Raw genomic sequence first — 24952 nt, 5'->3', positions numbered from 1 at the left:
ATGAAAAGATGGTATCTCACTCCTAATAAAAGACACCCACTTCGGGCTTCCCTGGTGGCGCAGTGGTTGAGAGTCCGCCTGCCGATGCGGGGGACACGGGTTCGTGCCCCGGTCCGGGAAGATCCCACATGCCATGGAGCGGCTGGGTCCGTGAGCCATGGCCGCTGAGCCTGCGCGTCCAGAGCCTGTGCTCTGCAATGGGAGAGGCCACAACAGTGAGAGGCCCACGTACCAAAAAAAAAAAAAAAAAGACACCCACTTCAAAACTATACTAAAATAACATTACCAACCTGTTAACCAAAAGGAGATTAAAAAGCCAACAACCCCCAGGTTGGTGAGGTGTAGAGAAACAGGTGCTCTTTGTGTGTATGAGAGTAAATTTAACATGCATAAGCCCTTTAAGATACCTGTTTACCTTCTGGAAATTTATCTTAAAATAACTTTGTATAAGGATATGCATTGCAGCATTACTTTTCATTAGTGTCGACTAAAAAAGATGCACGTGAGAGTTACGAGTTAAGTTTTAATGGGGGCAAAATGAGGACTACAGCCCGGGAGTCAGCATTTCAGATAGCTCTGAGAAACTGCTCCAAAGAGGTAGGGGGGGAGGTCAGTATGTATAAGATTTTAGTGAAGGAGGAGTACATGTAATCAAGCACATATTTTTTTGCAGAAGGTTTCTGCTAGTCTTGTGAAGGTTTACTTTTCGTCATCACCATGAAGGATTTTAGTGCTTTTCTAGATATGCGGAGATACAAGAATTGGGCTCACAGAGCTTCCCTGGTGGCGCAGTGGTTAAGAATCTGCCTGCCAACGCACGGAGACACGGGTTTGAACCCTGGTCCGGGAAGATCCCACATGCCGCGGAGCAACTAAGCCCGTGCACCACGACTACTGAGCCTGCGCTCTACAGCCCGCGTGCTACAGCCCACTGAAGCCCACACGCCTAGAGCCGTGCTCCACACAGCAATAAGAAGCCCACACACCGCAACGAAGTATAGCCCTGCTCGCTGCAACCAGAGAAAGTCCACGCACAGCAACGAAGACCCAAAGCAGCCAAACATCAAAAAATAAATAAATAAATAAATAGTGCTAAAAAAAAAAAAAAAAAAAAGAATTGGGCTCATAAAATCGGCTGCTGAAAATATCTAACTATCTGAAGACCTGTTGTGCCAGTTTCTCCCAGAGCACAGAGTGCCTCATTTCTGCTCTCCATCCTGAACTCCTTTCAGGGGGTGCTGAAAGTCAGCAGCTGCAGCAGCACATGATTTAATCCTTGTAGAGGTAGATGGCAAGTGCCAATGGTGAGTGCCAATCTGTAGCTGACGTCAGTAAAAACTTGGTAACATCCAAAATGTCCATCTACAGGAAATGATAAATGACAGTATATCCACACTATGGATACGAAGTATAAAAATGAAAAGGAAACACTTCATACTGAATTAGAGTGATTTTCAAAAAAATACTATTAAACGAAGAAAGTGAGATTCTGAGTAGTATGTATAACATGGCACCATTTATTTTAAAAAGAAAGAAAAATATTCAACGTGTCTGAAATGCTTACAGATGCACAGAATATTTCAAGGAGTATGTAGGAGAGATACTTGAAAAACTTGTGACAGGAACTGGGGTGTCTAGGGAGCAGAGAGGGCGGGAGACTTAAAACATTATATATTCTTCAGTACCTTTTAAATGTCAGCCATATTCAGGTATTATAACTAAAAAAAAAAAAAAAAAATCCCCGGGTATAAAAATTCCATTTCCAGAGCTGGCTTTGCCTAGACTTCTATCTGCAGCTGGATATGGCAGTTGAGACAAATATTTCCACCAAGGGCACAGAGACAGCTCAAGACCTTGGGGTTTGGCTATCCTCACCGTTGAAGTGCTCTCCTCTGCCACTACACCCCGAGATACACAGCGTTCTCTCCTGTCCTATAAGCCAGCACAGAGGTTTGGCCAGCCCCTGAAGATAAGCTTCTCCAGGCTCATCTGCCTTCTGAGTGTCAGTGAGGGAAGCTATTTCCCCAGCATCAAAACCTAGGACGGCATGCCTAAATGCATAACAGATACAAGGCAGCCCCCTGGTTTTTTGGAGGTCCTGTTGAAAATAACTAGCTCCAAAGTAGAAAGGAACTGGAACATTTATACAAAACACACCATTTCAACTGAGTTTACAACAGCTTCCTGGTTGTTTAAATCAGGACAGGCAAGAACAGATTGCCAGACAAATTGTCATTTGTAGGCCCCTAGTGAGCTTACGCAGTTTTCCACCTGTCCAGATAGATAAACAGGCCGCTTTGAGTTATGGACAGGTGGGCCCTGTGGCGCCAGAGACTGGGGTCATTCGAGCTCATGAGCAAGACAGAGCAGGACACCTGGGGAAGAGCACTCAGCACCTTGGCCCTGCCCAGAATCTTCAGGTCACAAGCATTCCTCTTACCCACTGGCTACCCCCCTGGTGGCATCAAAATGGAACATCCATGGGGAAGAAAGCAGGACAAATAAAAGTAAAGGAACCCTAGGCAGGGAGGGCAGTGCTCCATGAAAACACAGAGCTGAGATAGGATCACATCTCTGAGGGCGCGAGCACAACACTGGCATCCAGAAAAGAGCTCTGTGTTGTTGCTGAGGATCATGGATTCCAAACGAAGCCCAAGTGAGGTCCAGATTAATTGCTTTCCTAGGGTCTTACATAATGAAAAGCCTGTCCCTCACTATCTGGCCGGGTAATTACTTAGCTGCCTCTCTGACCACACAGCACATCTCTGAACAAACTAAACTTCTCTGGGGTCTATTCATTTCAAGGAGGAAAAAACATAGAAACACAGTTGTCCTATGAGAATGTAATGAAGCCAGCATGTTTAGTGATACTTCATGGGGCTCCACGTGAGCCAGAGATGATGAGGGCTGAAGCAGCCAGCAGCGGGTCACCTGGGCAGATTTACAGGGAAGGAGCAAGGACAGACCAGAGGCATCAAAATGCCTGGCATCTCAACCTGAACCAGACGCAGGCCTGCATGCACTACACACTCACTAACTAGGCAACCAGAGTCCCTGGGCACAACTGACCCCTAGCTGGACACACCAGATGTAAGCAGTTCACCATCTGAAATAACACAGAACCTACACATATGTACACATACATAAACACACACACACACACACACTCTCCATACCTGGCACCTCAGAAGCTCCCTGTACACTGACCACCCTAAGTCCACTCAGGGTCAGAGAATGTCTGAGGCCACCAGTATCTCACACTCTGACTGTAATTAACTGTTGGGAACCTGTGGGCTTGGGGCTCCTAAGAAGAAGCATTTAAGATTAATCAGGGCATCAGCCCCAAGATGCCTTCCAGGGCATCAGCAAGCACCATTATGTGCTCCAAACGATGGTGCCAACACCTGCACTCATCTGCCCTGACTCCTGAACACCTAGTCAGCTGTCCTCCTCTCATGGGAGCTCCTGTTTTCAGATTCCTGGACATTTTCTGGTCTAAATCATTTTTTTTTAAATGTATTATTTATTTTTGGCCATGTTGGGTCTTCCTTGTTGCACGCGGGCTTTCTCTAGTTGTGGCGAGCGGGGGCTGCTCTTCGTTGCAGTGCACGGGCTTCTTAACGCGGTGGCTTCTATCGTTGTGGAGCATGAGATCTAGGCGTGCTGGCTCAGTAGCTGTGGCTTGCGGGCTCTAGAGCGGTGGTGCATGGGCTTAGCTGCTCCTTGGCATGTGGGATCTTCCCGGACCAGGGCTTGAACCTGTGTCCCCTGCATTGGCAGGCAGATTCTTAACCACTGCGCCACCAGGGAAGCCCTGGTCTAAATCATTTTGAATTCCCTTCCTTTTGCCTTATAATCCTGGTTTTTAGATTTTATTTCTGCTTTGAGCATGTGATGCACCCATGGAAATGTATTTCCTAAGACAATGACCTAGAACCCAACTCCTCTGTCAGAACCCACCTGATGATCCTGGCCCAGGATGACGACAAGGACAATGATCAAGTTTGAGAAATTCTTAGAAATTCAGATTTTATTCTAGTTCAATAGCTTAAAAATACATGTATGTATATACGTGTGTATACATGTATGCGTGTACATATGTATGTACATACACATGTATGTATGTTTTAAAAGTCCCCAACAGGGCTTCCCTGGTGGCACAGTGGTTGAGAGTCCGCCTGCCGATGCAGGGGACACAGGTTCGTGCCCCGGTCCGGGAAGATCCCACATGCCGCGGAGCGGCTAGGCCCGTGAGCCATGGCCGCTGAGCCTGCGCGTCCAGAGCCTGTGCTCCGCAATGGGAGAGGCCACAACAGTGAGGCCTGCGTACCGCAAAAAAAAAAAAAAGTCCCCAACGCAGCTTAACAGAAAAAAATTGGGGAAAAAAAACAAGATGAGAAAGGAAGCAGGTGGCGATAGTGGCTAAAGAGAAAGAAAAAGGAAGTTAAAGGTAACAGATAATAAGGTATATTTTTAAGATAATGTAAATGTAGAATGGAATTCTTTTATTGAAGTATAGTTGAGTTACAATGTTGTGTTAGTTTCAAGTGTACAGAAAGTGATTCAGTTATACATGTATATGTATATATAGTATATGTGTGTGTGTGTGTGTGTGTGTGTATATATATATATATATATAGAGAGAGAGAGAGAGAGAGAGAGAGAGAGGGAGAGAGAGAGAGAGAGAAGGAGAGAGAGAGAGAGAGAGAGAGAGAGAGAGAATGGAATTTTAAAATTCTCTTACAGGAGAAATAATTGTGTACAAACAGAAGCAGCAGCCAAGTAGCTCTGCTCGTGCTCCGCCCACACCCGCCCAGCTCCCTCTCTCCTCCTTCTCAGAGGGGTCTTCCCAGGCTGCCCCACTGAAAACTGCAGCCCTGGCCTCCACCGCACTCTATCCCTCTTCTCAGCTTTATTTTTCTTATTAGCACTCTTATCGCCAACTAGCACACTGTGCATTTTACATATTGTCTCCTGTTATTGCTCTTTCCCCTCTAGCCCTCTAGAAAGTCAGTTCCATGAGGCAGGGGATTTTGTCTGTTTTGTTCACTGCTCAACCCCAGTGCTGAGAACAGGGCCTAGAACATAGCAGGTACTCAATAAGTTAGTCAAACGGATGAATAATTATGATAAAAATATACCTCTATTTTACATTATTTCCAATTATATGAAAAATACCTCTACTTGTTTCTCAAACAATTGCTTAGAATAACATAAGATAAACTACTATTGCAGAAATTATATAAAATTACTCAGTCTGTATCCTACTGATGCCATGACTAGAAAAAAAGAAGCAAGAGATACAAAACCAGAACCAAAGTATATAAAGAATGTCCCAGAAAATGTTTCTTTCTGTGATTCTCAGCATTTATATGCACTGGAATAAAGACCAAATTCTTCTCATATATTCACCTACATTCACTGTCGCTCAAGCTCTTGGTCGGGTGTGAACAAAGCAAAATGTAATGAAATGAAAAAGAGGAGAAAAGGAAAATTCTCATCTTGCTAGCAATTTCACACATACCACAAAATCGTACATAGTACTTGATGGTGCCTGTCCTGACGCAGCTAAATGGAACCAGACTGTTTGTGAAAGGTCCAAGGACAGACAGTGTGGGTGGTGGCGTGGGGTGGAGGGGAGGTAGCTTACACCACAAGCAGTAAGCGTTCTGTAGAATACAAAAATGGGTGAGCCCTGGCAAGAACGTTTTAAAGAAAGAAAATAATAGAAAAATCCTGGTGGAGAAGGCTGAGAATGACTGGCTGTTAGAAAAGCCCCTCCATGATGCCACCAGTAAAAATAAGAATGAAGAGGAAAAAATAAATGAGAAAAGGAGGAGAAAAGTAAAAAGACAGGAAAGAAAAAAAAAGATAGGAAAGAGCACAGATGAAAAGGAGAGAGCGAGCAAAGGGAAAAAAAGAGATGAAAATAAAGAAGCAAGATGAGTAAAAAGATAGGAAAAGCAGTAATGACGCAATCTGGAGAAGCAGAGAAAAGCGTGAAAATGAGGAAAGGAAAGAGAAAAGTCAGGGTCCCAGAGGCCCGGGATGAAGAGTGGAGGGGCAGCAGCCGGGAGGGCACCCTCCCAGGCCAGGTCCCAGCCGCCTCGCCCTTTCCAGCAAGCGGTCCAGGGGGAGGCATGATGTCATCAAGAGATGGTCAGGAGAGGCTTGGGCGGGGGTGGACACACCGACCTTCTCATCACTGGCCAACTGCAGAGCCAGGACTGACTCCAGCTTATTCACAGCACTCTGGTGCGCCTTCTGTTAGCATCAAGGCCGTGAAGATGCCTATATATATATGTTTTTTTTTAAATCTAGGCTAAAAAAAATCACTTGGATTCATCAGACAGAATGGCCAAAATTGTTTATTCAGGACTGCCTATAAAATAAGTGAGATTATTTTTAAAATATGAAAACAAAAACACCCTCAATCTTACCAGGCCACTTAAAACCAAAGGAAATGTAGAGGTTCTAGGATTAAAGTTGTGACTACTGTATATACCCAGAAGCAATGTAAATAGACACTCCAGGCTCCAATCTGTCCCCAGAGGTAGGAGGGTCACATTCTTGTTTAGAGTGGGAGGGCTGTGCTCAGCAGAAAGGACTACGTGCTTGTTTACGTGTCAAAGAACAATGCACACTGCAGAACAGTGGTGTGGAAAGTTGAGCCACTGTCAGCGGAAACTCAAGCCCAAATCTCTCTGTTTTACATCTAAGTCAATCTTCTTACACACCTGACTCTCAAGGGTTAAAAGCAACCAAAGCCTCTGTAGAGTTGAACCAATCAGTGTTTCTCTTGATGACATCATGCCTCCAACTGGACAGCTTGCTGGAAAGGGTGAGGCGTGTGGGACCTGGCCTGGAAGGGTGCCCTCCTGGCTGCTGCTCCTTCCCTACTCATGGGGAGATTCAAGGGCCAAGGGTCCCCGCAGCTACCACTTCAGATGAAACCAGGACATTCCCCAAATCCCTGGCCAGAGATCACTCTCAGTTTGCACAAAATGCATATGAAGCATGCCCCTGCACTTCACCCATTTCTCACTAGTTTAATATTGATGAAAGCCAATTACAAAACATCACTTAAGCCTTTAGCCAAGTTCTAAATGACTCAGATGTTTATGCTAAGTAGACAAGCAGCCTTCTGTGGTTTTCTCTTTCCTAAGCTTCAATCCCATTCAAAGGCAGGTACATGAGAGACTTATCTGACCCCTTAGACTTGTTATATATTCAAACCACTATCTGACCAGGAGGTTATCTCTGTTCTTCTTGCCGAGGTGTTTATTTCGGATGTGGACCGCTGCTGCCGTGTGTGTGTGTGTGTGTGTGTGTGTGTGTGTGTGTGTGTGTGTGTGTGTGTGCGCGCGCGCCTGCGGGTGCATTGTGCAGCGCAGGAGACTGATTCAGGAGCACACAGCTGAAACGCTGCAGACACTGCCAACACTGTGGAAGGAGAACAGGTTTCTTCCTTAGAGTTGGAAGTGGGAAAGGCTTCGAGTTAAATGATGAAATTCTCCTGCCTCCCAGCACCCATGCCTTCTGGTTCATCTGCAAATGAAGATTAATTTACAATTTACATGCAAGAGCCATGCTGACTGCTCCAGCACACAGCTATCTATGGTTGTTTAGAGTCGATAGAAACCGTGCTAGAAATGTCCATATCATTCAGGGTCCCTGCAGGAAAAAGAAGGCACATTCGAACTGGGGAACTGAAGGAGCTTGATAAAGGGATTATTTATACAGGTTTGCCTAGGGGACGGAGAGTAACAAGGGATGGGAGCTAGTCACAGCCAGGAGCCCCAGACCAGGAGGGTCCAGGGCAGGGGCTGGTTACCAGAACGCAGAGAGAGCAGCTACTGGGAAAGGATCTCTCACAAGACCGATGGTCTTCAGCAGAGCAGCAGACGGACCCAGCCAATCCAAAATTTCCTTGGCCTAGTGATGCAGTCCACATAGGTCGGCCTCCTGGGGCACACAGGCAGGTAGAGAGGGTAGGGAATGCACTGAAGGCAGAAGGAAGATGCCCTGCACAGTGTCTAACAATCGGAGATAGCTTAAAGAACAACAAACTACTAACCTTCTGATATAACCAGGGACAGAATACTATGCTTTTTAGAATGAGGATCTGAATCCAGATCTTACTAACACTGCCGCGGTATGGAGCCATTAGGTAAGAAAAGCAAATTATAAATCAGCACATGTACTGAGACCCCAAATTTGGATATACATCAAACGTTAACAGAGGTTAACTATGTAGAGAAATGTAGGTGATTTATCACCTACACTCCTTATCTATATATTTTAAAGTTTTATTTAAGCTTCTCAGTTTAACTTCTATGATGTCCACGGGATCATTAAGACAAAGAGGGCGCTGACTTGACTGCAGAACATGGTAAGTATCTACTGAAGCTGGGATTTAGAGCTCCTCTTAGGCTGAGCACTTTTAAAAGCAAGCTGTTCCTTCTTTGTTACCAGAAATTTAACAGAAAATACGGAGAATATAAGTGTCACTAGTGGATACTGTCTCAGAGGTTTCCCTTAACCAGGCTAACTTTTAAAAGTCCTTGGTTCAGGGCAATCGACAAGGGCCGTGTTAACACCTATGAGGAACAGGCTGTATGTGGACAAAGTGACCATCCACTGCGCACATTCCCCAACTATACATCATTATCCCAAACACCCAGCCAATCAAGTGGCCACTGTTACCCCAGATACAGAAGGTACATCGGAACAATAAACAGTAGAGAGGCTGCAGGTTGCTCTCTAACCTCTCCTCTCTCAGGGAGCCAGGCAGAAAGGCTCATTAATTTCTCAAAGAACAATGGTGTGGGGGGGGTGGGGCGCCTGCCCTACTTTGCCAGGCGGGGCAGGCTCTTCCGTCTTGGGTGGGGCAGACTAGTACAGGAGGTTACAGGCTGAAGGGCTTGAACTCCACCACTGGACCATCCACCCCAAAGCTCTGCCTTTTTAACGGTCTGAAGACACTCCACGCCCCAGTTCTCTTTCTCCAAAGCTGCAGGCACAATAATAATATTAATATCTACCATTCACTCAATATTTTATGCATACTAGGCACTGTGCTGGGCAGTGAAACACATATCTAATTGGTAAAAACACCTCTGAAACACAGATTTGACCACCTCTGTTTCACAGATAAAGATAACACCGAGGCTTCCTGGGGCCTCACACATGAAGGTGGAGGCGATGGAGCTGGGGCTCCAAGCGGGATCTGCTGACTTGGGAGAGGAGCCCCCCGTGCTACCCTGCACTGCCTTCCAGGAGCAGCCTGGCTAGCCTGCACGCAACTCCATCTGTGCTGGGATCGCAGCTGCCTGGGCCCGGAGCCTTCCTCTTCCTCACAGGCCCCACGGTGAACAGCTGAGCTGGTCCACAGCTGCTTCACAGCAGCCTTCCCTACCTCCTGGGGATCTAACAACGACAAAGAAAAAAAATCGTGAAGCACACGATACAGGCAAAGCAGCCTTCAGGCACGGGTCAGGGTAGTGGCGAGCAGCCGTTAACTAATGCCCGCTTCTAGACAAGTCTGCCCAAGCCCTGCGTTTAGGGCCAACTAGTGGGGGAAACACTCCTGAAGTTCCTCTTTAGACAGAGATAGCCACAAAAACCAAGTATAACATGACTCAAAAACAATGTTGAAGGGTTACACATAAAGGGCCCTGTTAATGTTTACTACGCAAGCAAAGCTTGATCGTCTGAATTCTTTCCAATAAGACCTCAATTGCCTTTACTTTTTTCAAATTTAAAATGCAACAGTGCTTCTGGTGGTTAGCCACACTACAGCCTGGGCCAGGACACCTAGACCTCGAACAGTCCCTGGGTTCATTGGATCCACCTGCAATCTCTACCCGCAAAGGAAATATCAGCATATAAACCTCCTCTCATTAAGATGTCAGGTGACCACGGATATATTAGCCCAAACAGCCAACTTCAATTAAGCTGGGCTGTGCCTCGGTGATTGTTTCTTTTCCAGGAGGAAATGGTGGAGCCCATAACACTGCCTGGAAATGCTGCATGCCAACAGGGCCTGGATATCCCGTGAAGAATCACCCAGCGACTTCTTGGGGTGGAGGATACGCTCAGGGTAGAGCAATAAAGAAGATTATGGTTAGATTGGTAAAGCTGTCTTCCAGCCCATTTGGAGGATTCTGAGATACTGCCTTGATATCAAATCAAATACTCACTTCTCAGCCTCATGTTCAAGGTCCTCTCACTGTCTGGTCTCAATTTCACTTTCTACCATTATTTCTTACTCTCCCTGTACAAACTCTACACTCTGTAGAAACCAAACGACCTAAGCTTTCTCAGCGCCACGCCCTTGCTCATGCTTTTCTCTCCACCTCAATGCCCTTTCTTCATCCTATGGTTTCAATCTGGTTCTAACCAAAACACTTGGTTCTTTAATTCCATGTCCAATGCCACTTCTCTGTGATCTTTCCTAAAGCCTCTTTCCACCCTCTCGTACCCCTCGCCTCTGCCCACCCCACCCCCACTGATGTTTTTCTCTATTGGTCTCTCCTGCCATTTCAGAGAATATTGCATTTATCTTACTCTTAAGCTGCCTTATCCTATACTTGACTGTAAATTAGTAAAACTCCATTTTGAAAAACAAAGGTACAGCACACTTTCCTACAAACACCTACTCTCCTGTGTGTAACCTTCTGGCCCCAGGCGCTCTTGAACACAAACTGATTTTCCTTAAGTGGCCTGGCATCTAGTACAGGCTCACCAAATTCTGGTTTACTAAATAGTGCAGACCTTCTCTGGCACAGGATCTTCCTGTCCCTGACTAAACAGAGTCCTAAACCTTATCATATCTGGAGATGAGTGCTGGAGGAATCGGCCCCGCCCTGTTCCCACATTGGGAATGGGATTAGCTTTGGTTTACATAACTTTTGCAGCTGCAATCCGGATGGGCTGGGTGGGGCATTTAGTCTACAGAGTGTTCAAATGGACATGCCAGCTGCAGTGGTCCCCTCCTCTTCAAGTGCTAAATTCATCTCTTGAAAATGTTCCGGGGAGACAGATCCAGCCTGCTTCAAAGTCAGCTTCCTCCTAGCAAGAAGCTTTCAAGGGTAGTACTTGAACATTCCCTGCGTGTTTACCCATCTTTGAGAGACACATTCTTCTGCCCAGGAAGACATGTCACAGGTCACTGAAAAATATTTGGGCACATATTTCTAACTATTCTATAACAATGGCTATGAAAGGAACGTGGGCCTCAGACTCCAAATGTTTTCTCCTCACTAATCTCTCTTTGTTTCCTGAACCACCTAGCCCTCTGCCCGGCCAACCCAGGAACGTGGAATGGGCAGAACGCTTCTGTGGGGAGATCATTCGGTCTTCCTGGGAAACACAGTAAGTATAATCACGAGCAGCGGGAAACAGAAAATCCCCCTTCTGATCCCCTTTCAGCAGCTTCTCCCAAAGCCCCCTCCCCGCAACTCAGGATCTTCCCTCTTCCTCCTGAAAACTCATAGGAAGCACTCTAGCTCTTCTGAAGCATCTTCAGGGTGAGCCTGGCTCCCTCAGTGGGGCGGATGGGATCCAAATATTTCCAAATACCTTATCATTTCTAGGAACCGCCTCTCCCTCAGCCCTGCTCTGCCGGGCCTCCACCCTCCAGATTAACCATGAGTGGACCTGTCCTCTGCCACACAGGCAGGAAGACCCCTGACCTGGCTCCCCAGCACCTGCCTCCCTCCCAGTTGTCAGAAACACTCTGGTTGAAGTGCGAAGGAAGCAGGGCAGCCCCAGCCCACATCCTGGCCTGGGCGTCAGCACCCAGGGGAGCACGGGGGGCTCAGCCAGCCCAGCTCTCCAAGACGTCACGCGGCCTTACCTCATCCCACTCGGAGGCAAAGGAGGGAGACTTCTCCAGCCTCTTCTTCCCGATGCTGCAGTTGGACAGGGACTCGCTCCGGCTCCCCATCGTAGCGTCCTCCGTGGGTGAGCAGGTCAGGAGATCAGAGTCAGACTTGGACAAGCTGCGGCTGAGTTTGAGCTCAGCTTTGGGTCTGCCGGTGGGAGGGGCTCGGCTTCTGGCCCCGCTCCGGTCTCCTTCTTCCTCGGCACCCCAAGGGTGTGGAGATGCGGTGCGCGTCGAAGTTGCAGGGTGCGTCTGGCTGTGGGCGGGAGGCAGGCTGGCCGGATAGCCCACTCTCTTACTCTGGTCCGGCATGCGGGGCGCGGAGGCTCCAGACGCGCGCCCGCCCGTCTCCTCCAGCTGCATGCCTGCCTCGGGGCGGGCACCCTGTGCACAGGACCCTTCTTGATGGCTCTGGCCAGGGGCTGGGAGCAGCTGGAAAGGGTCCTGCCCGGCCTCACACACTGGGGAGGAGCCGTGGAGGAGACCTGAGAACTGCTCCGGGACCTGCCCGTCCTGCCCCTCTGCAGAGTCCTGGCTCCGGCTGCCGCTGCTCCGCCTGTGGTCTTGGAGTGGACGGAGAGACAGAGAAATAACAAAATTAAACACGGCAAAAACCAACAAAGTTCCAATGCAGCAAGCGCACGGCCAAGCAGAGGAATTCAAAAGCAGAGGGAAAGAGAGAGAAGATGGATCGGCTGGGGAGAGGGCAGAGGGAGAGAAGGGGAGAGAGGAAGGCAGAAAACAGTTTCATATTGTTCTTAATGTCCAATTTGTACCCAAAGTCAGAGCATTTATGAAATTCCAAACACTGGCCTGATTAATGCTATCTGGCAGCCTTCCTTGTTGTTAGATTTCTGTTAACATTAACGACCAGACCTTGCTATATAAGGCGACAAGAGGTGCTAACTATATCCCACAGAAAGGACACAAGTGAGGAGAGAGTGAGTGAACACGGAGCAAAAGTGAGAGAGAGAGAGCACGCGCGTGCGAAAGAGAGCAAGCAAGCACAAGCAAGCGAGACTCACTCCTGGACCATCTGATACATGTCCATAAAGGCCAAAGTGCTATTTAGAGCCGCCCGCCCCCACCCCCCTTCCTCTGGCAAGCAGCAGCAGAGGGAAAAAAATGGAAGGCATAATCCACAACCTGCAACTTCTGGAATTCCTTAACTGAAAGTACAAAACAAACCAGCAGAGAAATAACTGCTTCCTTCCTCAAAGGGGGGCGATTCAGAGTTCCACGCCTCATCCTTCCTTCCTCAGGGAGCACAGACTTTTCTACTTTTTTTTTCTCTCTTTCTTTTTCTTTTCTTTCCTTTCTTTTTTTTTGTTTTTTTGAGAATGTACACATCTCACTCCTTCCAAAGCCTCCCAGCTGCTCCTATTTGTTTAAGTTTAACCTTAGTTGATCCACTGAAATCAAAATGGTCTGATTTGTCAATGTCAAGAGACATGTGCAGTTCTCCTGAGACGGCCCTAACATCCCAGAAACCTGACACTACCGGCTCGTGAGGCCAACTACTACTGTACACTCCCCTGAAGTATCAAATACCTCTGCCCTGAAGTAGCATAAATAATTGATCAAATCAGAGTCCAATATCAGTATCACACTGGGACACCCAAGGGGCTCTCCCTGCATGAACTCAGAACCATTAGAGATTTTAACCCACATCAGCAGGGCAGATGACAACCCTGTGTCCAGTACTAGTTCACATTCCACAGCTAATATTCAGCTCTACTTTCTTTGTGAGTGGAATCTACGGTATATACACCAAATGATTCCCTAGTCTGCCCCAAGCTCTCCAAACTGTTCATGAGAGCAGAGAATCTCGGAATCCAAAGGGTCAAGTTCAACTATTTTTACAGATGAGAAATCTAAGGCCCTCAGGCCTTCTGTGGTTTGTCCGGAGTGGTGGGGGAGAAGGCTCTAACCTAGGCATCTGAGCACCTGGCTCTGGTCCTGCTGTTCTACTCTCTTGCTGTGTGGCCTTGGCAGTGATCACATCTTGCTGGGCTTCAGTATCTAAAATAAATAGGTTGGCTGCATGGTCCTTAAAAATCCCTTTTATGTTCTGATAGTGATGAGAAGCCAAGTCTCCAGCGTACTGTGATGGCACACTTCCCCCTTGGGGTGCTGCAGAGCCCCGCCTGGATGTTTCTCCCGGGGCTGCCTGCAGAGCACCCTCCCTCCCTCATCATGGCCTGCAGCCCCAAGGCAGTCAGGTGAGGAGGGGCACACTTCATAACCATGACACTTTGCTGCCCAAGCATGATGCCAGGGTCCTACAATGCTGGCTCTTCCAGGGCAGCGTTTCAGGAAGGACCCCAACAACCAGCTCCCCGCATGAGCCCACTGCCCTGAGGTCTGGGCAGGGATATGGTTCCACGCACCCCACCCTCTCAAGAACAGTTTGGTCTCCACAGTCGGCTCAGCTTTTGGCAAGTCTGCAGAGGCTGCTGAGGGGGCAGCCAAGTCCACTTTATGGCTCTGATTACTTATCCACAGGAGCCCAGAAGTATGAACTTTGGCATCTCCTTCCTCTATACTTGACTGCTTCAGGACTTTCACACCCCGAACTCACTCATCCCACACCCCATAGGTCAAGTCCAGAGCACTGAACAAGCACTGAACATCCTGAATCACGTCTCTAGGGAAGAAGATGTGCTGAGTACGTAAGAGTTCCACACAGCTTCACTCAGGCCTCAGGAAGCCCTGACTTCCAGGCTATGAACACCATGTATGACAACTGACAGCGTGCAAGAAGTGCCCTGTGGGGCTGCACAGTGGGACCACATGACCATCTAATGGTGGTTCGGGACAGCGGGACTTCCTAGGAGAGGTTGATGGGGAGAGTTAACCAGGGTGTGAAATTCGCCACCTCCAGGACTATATTCTGATGGCTGACTTCCTCCAGATTCTGGCCCAAGGTGCAGTGTCCCCCTGACTGCCTCTGAACTCGAAAGAGAGCGCTGATAACAGGAGCACAGGCTTCTCTTCCTTTCCACCAGCTTCTAGCTCCTTATTTAACAATTTTTTTGAGGAGATGGGAGTCCAACAACAAAAGAAAAACACCAGTCCAGAACTGGGAGTGAGCCAGGCTCACACTGCCTGGGTGGACCTTGGAACCCAGGCCACAGGGAATGTTCTGACTGCTGCTGAGGGAGCCAACAATGAAGGCCCTGTCCAACAGCCACGCATTCATGCGAGTCATCAATGGAGAAAGAGGGACAGATGCCAAGAGCTCAGTACCAGACAGATGCTGGAGGAAGGAAGTGGGCAGAAAGAAGGAACTTATGGAACTTATGGAAGGAGGAAATATGTGAAGAGCAAGAATTTCCGAGGGTCATAATCCCATTAGAGAAACCACAATCCACCAGAGTAGAAGAAATCATGGAAAGGGATGCTCATAATGAGACAACTTATCCAGGCAATTCCCTAGGAAAGACACCTTGGTATTTAAAAGGCTTGTCAACATCTAAGAACCCCAGGATCTCAACAAGCTGGTGTTCTCTTTCCCATAAAAAACTATATCCAAGGCTAAGCTAGATTTCCTGGCAAATCAATGAGTGGGAAAAGATCTACTCAATGGTCCCTTCCTTCTGTAAAGTCAGGATAATATTAGGTCTCTTAGGGACAAGGTGTTAGCAATATAATGTACTGATCAAAAGCTAGATTCCCCACCCACCCACCCACAGCCAGATCTTGAGCAAATTACTTTTCTGTGCCTGGTATTGTCATCGATAATTTTGGGATCTTAATAGTACTTATTTCATAAGCTTGTTATGAGAATTAAATTATATATGTGAAGCATTTAGGACCATGCCTGGAACATGCCAGCTCTCAAGAGATGGTAACAACTGTTATTCTCCACACAGGATCCATAACAACATATTCTGCTCACAGATGAGACCAACTACTTCTCTGTTCCTCACAGATTTGTCACAAGGATCGTCAGCAACAGTGTACGTGACAAGTACCAACATCCATTGCCTTCATCATCCTTATAACTCTCGACAGCAGAAGGAGGGGACAGAAGGTAATACAGTGAGAATGCTGAAGTGAGAAACTGAGATAGGCCCCAGAATTGTCACTGTGACCACCCATTCCCACAATCCGCATGTGCACAATGTCTGTCTTCAGGGGGCACCTGAAGATATAAAGATGAAGACAAGGACTCTGCTCCACGAGCTTACTAGCTATTGGAAGAGACCAGCATATAAAGAAATGACTAGAATGCAAGGCAAAGATTAATAGATGCTTTAAGAAAAGTATAAACCAAATGCACTGTGCAGTGAGCAGAAAGGAGAGTGTGATAACTTTGAACCAGGAGGTTTCTCAGAAGAGGTAGATTTTTGAGCTGGGTATTGAAGGAGAAGAAAGGCCTTGACAGGCGTAAAGAGAAGTGGAAATATTTTAGAAAAATCAGTGACAGGAACCTTGTGCCCAGGGGCTCGTGGACTCGCAGGCTCGCAGAAGAGAACCCTCAGGCCCGAGGTCTTCCTTCAACTGAGAATCACTATGCTCCCACCCTGGGAACTCCACAGCTTTTCCAACCCTCCTCCTATGCTGCCCCCAGCACTCCTCACAACCTGCCCTTCTAGGAGAGAAACTAAGAGGGAACAGGACACAGGGAGGGCTGTGTCCTTACTCTCCCCATACATCATGGCCAGCTGCTCCACTGAATACTAGGACACCCCAGTATGCTAATTCCCAGTCCCTTCGACTTTCCATTTTTATTCATTCTGGGTGTGCATTTTTCTTTTACCCTGTGACCTGCTGAAGCAAGGGGTCTTCTATGCTGCATTTTAATTACTATCATGATCCATGGGGATTCTCAAGGGCTTCTGAATGATAACATTTTAACATTTACACATTATCAGTCACCTCTGCCCATTTAAATGAGGGCTGAAAAATGCAGCTCATGTGAGGACTTGCGACGTTAAATCAATCCTCAGGCTCCGAGGAGAAGGCTGGGATACTCCAGTTTCCTGGGCTGTTTTCTGTTTTCTTTGTTCCCTTAGGATTGGAACCTTCCAAATGCTTAGTCACTGTGGTGATCATCAGAAACTGTGTGTGCCCAGGGAACTCCCAAGTCCATGGCTGCTTTTGGAGGGTCACCGTGCTTTCCTCAGAAAGAAGGCACCGAGTATGTTATGGAGACATTTGCTGGAGATCGTGATCTGATAAGACAAATAGACTGAGAGTCCTTTCCGGTCCATGACAACCAGAGAAATAGAAGAAGATCTGGACCGGGATTCAAGAGGTCCAAGTTGGAGCCCCAGCCCTGTGACTTTTCCTCTCTGGGTCTCTTTCAAAAAATGAATGGCTGGGATGCATTCTCTAGGGCTTTGAGATTTAGTACGGTTTGAATCTGTGATTAGATGACCTAAGTTCCCTTCCAGCTCTGTGACATTAAAACATGAATAGTAGCAGGGCTTCAGGGGAAATGATTTAACCTCATGGTTAAACAGGCTTTGGATTCGGCCACGCTAGAGCTTAAGGGCCAGCTCTAATGCCTAACTTTTTCTTCCTCATCTTAAACAGGGATAAAAATAGCCTCTACTCGGAAGATTTGTCTTGAGCTATTCAATGACCTAATCAGTGTAACTGAACTCGGCATGCAGCTGGCCCATAAGATGCGTTCAGTTAACGTAAGCTGCCATCATTATCATCATTTTTTATTTACAACCATTTCCAAACTGCTCTTCAAGCTAACACTGAACAGTCTCGTTTCCTTTCTCCCGACTCTACAAAGGAGACAGGGTTCTTCTAAGTGGCCCTATGAACCAGGCAAAATAAAACTCAAATGCCAGGGAAGGTCCAGCCGTCTTGCAAGTTTGGTTCAGGGTGATGTGTAACAGCACGGTGGAGGATGCTCAGGTCAGGAACCACCTCCACCCACGGCAGCACCCACGGGCACAGCCCAGCTTTGGGACTCAGGACTGTTCTACCTGGACTTGGTCCTGATTAACTGACAGCTCCCCTATTTCCCTAAACTCTTCCTGAAGAGTCTGTTCACTGCCTGCTGTTGGACCCCCTGGCCCCTCAGACTCCCCTATTCAATATTACCAGCTCTGCCTGGATCAGTTTCCAACCGGCCATAATATTTAACTGTGCCCGATTTAATAGCACACTTGCCATCTCTGTTTCCCTTGATCTTCTGCCAGTTCCAACACTGGGTATTCACAACCATTTGCTTTCTCTTCTCCAGTTGCTGGAATGTTGAGCCCTGCTGAATACTCAAGAAACAACTGACTGAGTCCTCTACCAATGTATTTAACTCAGCTGTCTTCCATTAGCTACCAAGTATTAGGTACTAGTTCTTCTGTGCCGGACACTGTGCTAAGCATGTCCTTTTTTAATAGTCACAGGAACCGTGAGGGAAGAATTTGTAACCCTACTTTACCTGTCGAAACTGAGGCTTAAAGAGGTTAAATGGCTTCCTCAAGGCCTCCAGCCAAGAAGTGGTAGACAGGAATTCAAACATGAGTCTGACTACCAGGCTCAGCCGACCTTTTATTCACCTTTTGAAAACTATGATATACCCGTAAGATCAATTTCTCGCCTCTGCCACTCTTTTCTAATCGTCATCTTTCCCATAGCACCTATACTCTTGGAGGATAATCGCACCAATTTCCTGAGAAGGTTTAGGTCAAACTTCCTGAACTATTTTCAACATGATGTCAAAATCTGGGGATAATTTCATCTCTTCCCAATTGCCTCAGAGAAGTACCTCCCCATCTAGGATTTACCAATGGTCAATTGTCCAATTTTTCTAGTCTTTATCCTTCTAGCTCTTTCTGTATCATTTGAAACTGTTTACCAGTTGTCCCCAGTACGCACTCTCTCATGGGATTTTTTTTAGATTGGCTCACAGCCACCTAGAATACAGACTACATTTCTCATCTTTGTGGCTAGGTGCAGCCATGTGACCAAGCTCTGGTCAATGGGTTTTATAAGTGAGAGTGGTATGTGCAACTTTTGAGAGCTGTCTTTAAAGTACTCTTCTTCTCTCCTTTCCTCTGGCCTGTGCTGATAGCTTGAACTTGAATAGTCATCCTGACCTATGAGACGGCAGAAGGAGACCAGGTCCTTGACCATCATGAGCTGCCATACTAGCCCTGGACTCCTTACTTCTGGACTTCTATCTTGTTTACACCACAGTGATTTTGGGGTTTTTGGAAGTTCCGTGATGGCTTCTAAGACACTGCATTATCCTGGTGATCTTCCCATGTTTTTCCTTTATTTTCCTCTAAAAGTAAGTTCTATTCTTGACCTCTTCAGTCTCTCTAGTCTTTCCCTCAGCAATTTTCTCTTATGTTATCCATCACCTCAATGTGGATGATTCATGAATCTGTATTTCTAATCCTTACATCTCTCTTGAACATCAGACCTACATTTCCAAGTGCTTATCGAGTATTTTTAGCTGGATATTCTGGTACCTGAAACATCTCAAACTTAACCTGTCCAAAATTGAACTTAACGTACTTCCTCAAATGCGCCCCTCCTTCAATTCCCTATTCTGTTAGTTGCACGATATTTCCCCAAATAACCAGGCTCAAAACCTTAGAATCATCCTCAATACTCTCTCCTCCTCTTTCATCCATATTTGGTTGTAAGATCCTGTTAATGCTACATCTTCAAAACCTCTGCTATCCATATTCTCCTTCCTATCACTTTCTATTATCCCTCTAGTTTGGGCTCTAATTTCCTTCAAGAGATTTCTTGAAGTCTCTTGACTTCAGGGTATTCCTGACTCCAGTCTCTCCCAAGTGCAATCTAAATTCTACAATTATACAGTCAGCCCTCCATATCCATGGGTTCTGCATCTGTGGATTCAACCAATCACATATTGAAAATATTCAGAAAAAAAAATTTCCAGAAAGTTCCAAAAAGCAAAACTTGAATTTACCATGTGCCAGCAACTATCGTACTTATATAGCATTTACATTGTATTAGGTATTAGAAGTAATCTAGAGATGATTTAAAGTATCCAGGAGGATACAGGTAGGTTATATATGAAAACTGCATCATTTTATATAAGGGACTTGAGCGTCTGAGGATTTTGGTATCTAGGGGGTGGGGGGGGGTACCCTGGAACAAATCCCCTGAGGATACCAAGTGACGACTGTACTTAAAGTGTGGCTTCTATCCTGTCACCTCATTCAAAAAGCTTCAACAATACTTCATGGTCTTTGGAATAAAGACTGCCATTTGAGATCCAGTATTCTACGACTAGTCCTTTGTTCGAGCCAAACTGGATTATTTTCCATTCTCCAAACATGCTATCGTCTCCTGTCATCTTCCTGTTATTTATGCCACTCCCTCTGTCTGGAAGGCCCTCTCCTTCCTCCTTATTTCTGCCGATCAAGTACAATTCTCTGTTTTGGGGTTCAGCTCAAATGCACTTCTTTCATAAAGCCATCCCTGATCTCTTACACTGACACAATTTATTCCTCTTTGAACTCTGAAATTACTTTTATACCACTTTACATGAATTTAACATATTCTGCCCTTTTATGATTATTTTACATATGTCTCATGTATACATATTGTATATAATGGCTGTCGATACATTTGGTGAAAGAAAATATAGATGCATAGCTGACAAAGTTCTAACTTGTTCCATAATGGAAAGAAAAGCAAACTATTCCAACTCAGAAATATAAATTGATAAGAGCAAGACAGTTATATAGTAGGGCTCCTCTAATGCAAGGGGTGAGAGAAGAGGAAGCTGCTGAAGATGAGGCTTAATTGTTAAACTCTCTCATTTACATTTTTTGCCTTTGGGAAAAGCATCCAAATTTACAGCTTGGAATCTACCAAGAATATCTAGCCTGGACTTCCCGGCAAAGATGGTGGACTGAATACAGGTACTTATTTAAATCTTCTTCCCAAAGTCTTACTAAACTAATAGTAAAAGTGGGCCTCCTACTATAAGATGTGCAAATGAAAGTACCCCCAAGAAAACTCAATCCCAAGCTGCCAAAGGGAAAAGCCAAAATTCACACTATAGAATTCCCCGAAGGCTCAGAAATTGGCAGCCCTTTGGATGTGGGAGTAGAGGGAGAAGCTAAAATAATATTTTCCTCCCCTCCAAGAAGACTGAGGTCTTCATACTCGTGCACAAACTTCACGTGGACCTAAATGCACAGCTCTCGGGAATACTGATTTAACTGCATCTTAAAACCTCCGAAGTGTAGCTTGTGCCAAAGAGTCCACATGTATCACTGTCTTCAGATAATCATGCATCACTGTCCTAAGTTAAGTAACCACTTCACCTGGACCTAAGCACTATTAGTGGATGCTGCAGAAAAGCACCACAGAGAACAATGACTTTTAGAGCTCCTGGCTACTGTCCTATTTGCTAGCAAACCTGTAAAGTTGTCCACTGTTTCTCTGGGCAGTAGCAGGTCCCCAATGTCCAGTGGGCAAAGAGTTAAACACTATAGAGAAATAAGTGATATACAAAACATTGCTCTGCTATGCTAGTCCTGTATAAAGATTTCAGAAGACTTCTTCTACATTGGAATCAATTGAAATAACAGAGGAATATCTAGTCGGATAAAACTGTCATAAAATCTGGGCCTAGTGCCTTCGTGGGGGAAGGGAGATGGGCTTTCTACTTCATGGATCTATTAAAGCTTTCTCTTTCTGGGAAGATTTTTCACTGTGAAGGTTTGTCCTGCATGGCGCAAGATGCTTAGGATTCCTGGTCACTGGGCACTGAATGCCAGTAGTAACCCCTCCTCAGCTAGTCATTGTGATGGACCAATAACTCACCCAGACAATTCATCCCAGGAGGATGGTAGAAACTTCTAACTAACCAAATAAAAAAAATTATTCTTATAAATTCTTTCTATTTATTTTTAAAATCTCTGCATTTATGGTTATATATTTCTTATATTATTCCTACATGTTGTATTTCCCTTTTCTTGATCAGAAATATCGAGATATTTTAAAAAACAGACAAGTTTTCATTACAATATTCAAGTCTATTGCTTTTTTCATTTTTTAATTTCATTCTTTGTTTTCCTTGTTTTTTTTCTGTGTTTAACTGAGGTGTACCTGCATACCATAAAGTAGGTGATGTGTACTATCTGCTTTTATCTTTATTAATTCCTCTCTGATACTTTCTTTTGGTTAAGTTTTAGTCTTTCTTATTTTTTAACAAACGAATTTAAGGATAAAAACTTTCCTCTGAGTGCCACTTTGGTCAAATATTATCGGTATTTATACAAAGTATTTCTACTACCATTAGTTTCTAAGTAGAAAAGTGGAAAGGAAAAAGATAGGCAACTCATAGACTAAATATATAATACTAATCAACAAGATAAGGTGCTCAATTTCACTAGATCAGGCAAATGCCAAATTCTAAAGTCACTTTTTTTGCTTACCATGGTGAAGAGCATTAAAACGTGATAATATTCCATGTTAGTAAAGGTATAGGGAAAAGAGCATGCTCGTTCACCATTAAGGAAGGGCCATGTGGCTCCACCAATTAGATCTAGACATGTACCTACACTTTGACCTGCTAATTCTACTTTCTATCAATGTCTTTTAGAGAAATGCTCGTATAAGCATGTAAGAATGTCTGTATGGATTGTCCACAGCCGCATAAATTATAACAGAAATAATGCTGAAGACAACTTAAGCATACGTCAGCTAGAGAATAGAAAAATGAGTTATGGGATATTTAACAAAAATTTTAAAAGAATAAGGTAGATTTTAGGACTGTGACAAAACTGTATTTATGATCTATGAACAAGGTAAATTGTAAAAAACAAGTGTGCAAAACAGTTTGTAAAATATGATCCTATTTTAGGTTAAAAACAAACAAAATCTCACATGGTCACTTTTATATTAAGATAGCAAAGGGCCTGAAGCATACAGCATACTTTCAAACTATGGCCACCAATGGCAACTGTGGGTAGCAGAGAATCTGAGCATTTTGTGTGTATTCACTTTTCTATTATTTGAAATTTTTCTTTCCAGTGAACTAAAATGAATGTAACTTTAAAATGTAATTTTAAAAAAATCTCCTATCCCAGCCCTCACATTGTAGTTTCCTCAATTATAAAGGAGGAGCTGAAAGCTCTGGTAGTCTCATTAACATGGCCTTTTTGAAAACTGATGAATTAATTCATAAAAGCTGCCTAAGATAATGACATTAGTGGAAAAGCAGGCAAAATTTAATATGTACTAACATGCGACATCATCAGCTGACTTGCCTCACTTTTACCAATCCTAACAGGCATTTCTTCCAGGCTACTGAGAAATTGGCAGAGCCTATTTTCATATTTAATGTCTCAACTCCTTTGTCTGAAAGCTCTTTGAGTGATCTAAGCAGCTAGCCTGGAGGCAGGCACACCTCCCATGCTGTGGTTCAATTAAATCTGTTTCCCCTACTGCCCACTCTCAACAGTTAGCCCAATGCTGCAGAGCTGGAAGAAACCAAAGCAAAGGAGGATGAGATGTGAGGTCAGAAATCCTCCTTGGTAGTTCTCTCCTTAACCTGGAGATTTCTTAACCTGAGGATAGAAGAGCACTTGGCCCCATTTATGAAGTTCATCTGGGAAAGTTTCCCCTTTCATTCCTTTCAAAGGCTGAGCCAGCTATCTTGTAGGGGTTCCAGATCAAGCCTTTGAAAGAAAGAATTAGAATCTCACTCCTCCACGATACTAAAGATTCTTCCCTCACTAAGAACCACTTTCAAACAGAGCATTAAATTAACTGAGAACTTGTTCTTCAAGGGTTAATTTCAGTATGATTTATTACTAAACAACTAGAGTAGGCATCAATGCTCCACTCCACTCTCTAAAGCTTTAATTAAAAATCCACCAACATGAGTGGAAGACTTAATACAGTTAAGATATCAGTTCTTCCCAAACTGCTATAGAGACTCAACACAAAATTCCAAGAAAAACCCCAGCAGGACTTTTTGTAGAAATCAATAAGCTGATTCTAAAATTTTGTCTGGAAAGATGAAAGAACTAGAATACCTAAAACAATTCTGAAAAATAGTATAACAAAGTAGCAAAGGCAATTCCATGGAGAAAGGACAGTCTTTCCAACAAACAGTGCTAAAACAATTGGACATTCATGTGCAAAAAAATATATCGCTACCCATACCACACACCATATAAAAAAATTAACTTAAAATGAATCATAGATCTAAATGTATACCTAAAGCTATAAAATTTATAGAAAAAATATAGGAAAAAATATTCGTGACCTTATCTATGAAAAAAAAGGATTAATCGAGCTTCATCAAAATTAAGAAACTCTGCTCTTCAAAAGACACTGTTAAGGGAATAAACAGACAAATCACAGACTAGGAGAAAATAATATATCTGATAAAGAACTTATATCCAAAATATATAAAGAATCTTTACAACTCAATAATAATAAACAACCCAATTTTTTTGATGAGCAAAAGATGTTGAAATGGCAACTTCATTAGATACAAGGATGGCAAAGAATCACATTAATAGACGCTCCACATCATTAGTCATTAGGGAAATGCAAATTAAATCCAGAATGAAATATCACTACACACCTATTAGAATGGTTAAAATTTTAAAATACTGACAATATTAAGTGCTGGGGAACACACACAGCAATTGTAATCCTGACGGGAATGCAAAATGGTAGAACCATTCTGGAAAATGGTTTCACAGTTTCTTATAAAGTTAAGCATGTATTTATATAGGACCCAGTAATTTCATTTCTTGCATTTACCCAAGAGAAATGAAACCTATGTTCACACAAAAACCTGTATGTAAATGTCTATAGTAGCTTTATTTGCAACTGCCAAAAACTGTAAATGGCCCAAATGGCCCTCAACTAGAAAATGGATAAACTGTGGTATGTCCACACAATGGAATACTACTCAGAAATGAAAAGGAACAAATACAAATTACTAATACATGCAACAAGTATGAGTCTCAAATGAATTATGCTAAGTGAAAGGGACCAGACTCAAAAGGGTACTGGAAAATTGTGATTCATAGGAAATATATATATATATTTGGCCATTCGGATGACCAAAATATATTTCTCAGA

General features: G+C 44.6%; 1 protein-coding gene across 5 annotated transcripts in view; it reads right to left on the bottom strand.

Annotated features, from left to right (window-relative positions):
* The window catches only part of ANKS1A (ankyrin repeat and sterile alpha motif domain containing 1A), a gene marked incomplete at both ends in the record, with an annotated part of 187995 nt that overhangs the window by 62067 nt on the left and 100976 nt on the right, over nucleotides 1-24952 (bottom strand). For all 5 annotated transcript variants that reach the window (XM_082849027.1, XM_082849025.1, XM_082849026.1 and 2 more), the window contains one exon: nucleotides 11861-12450. In XM_082849027.1, coding sequence (XP_082705153.1) covers nucleotides 11861-12450 — 590 coding nt within the window. The remainder of the gene's footprint in view (nucleotides 1-11860; nucleotides 12451-24952) is intronic.

Source organism: Leucopleurus acutus, assembly GCF_964270905.1.
Source record: "Leucopleurus acutus genome assembly, chromosome: 10".
Taxonomy (NCBI): Eukaryota; Metazoa; Chordata; class Mammalia; order Artiodactyla; family Delphinidae; genus Leucopleurus; species Leucopleurus acutus.
Note: the sequence above shows the minus strand (reverse complement) of the source record. Positions and strands in the feature narration are given on the sequence as shown.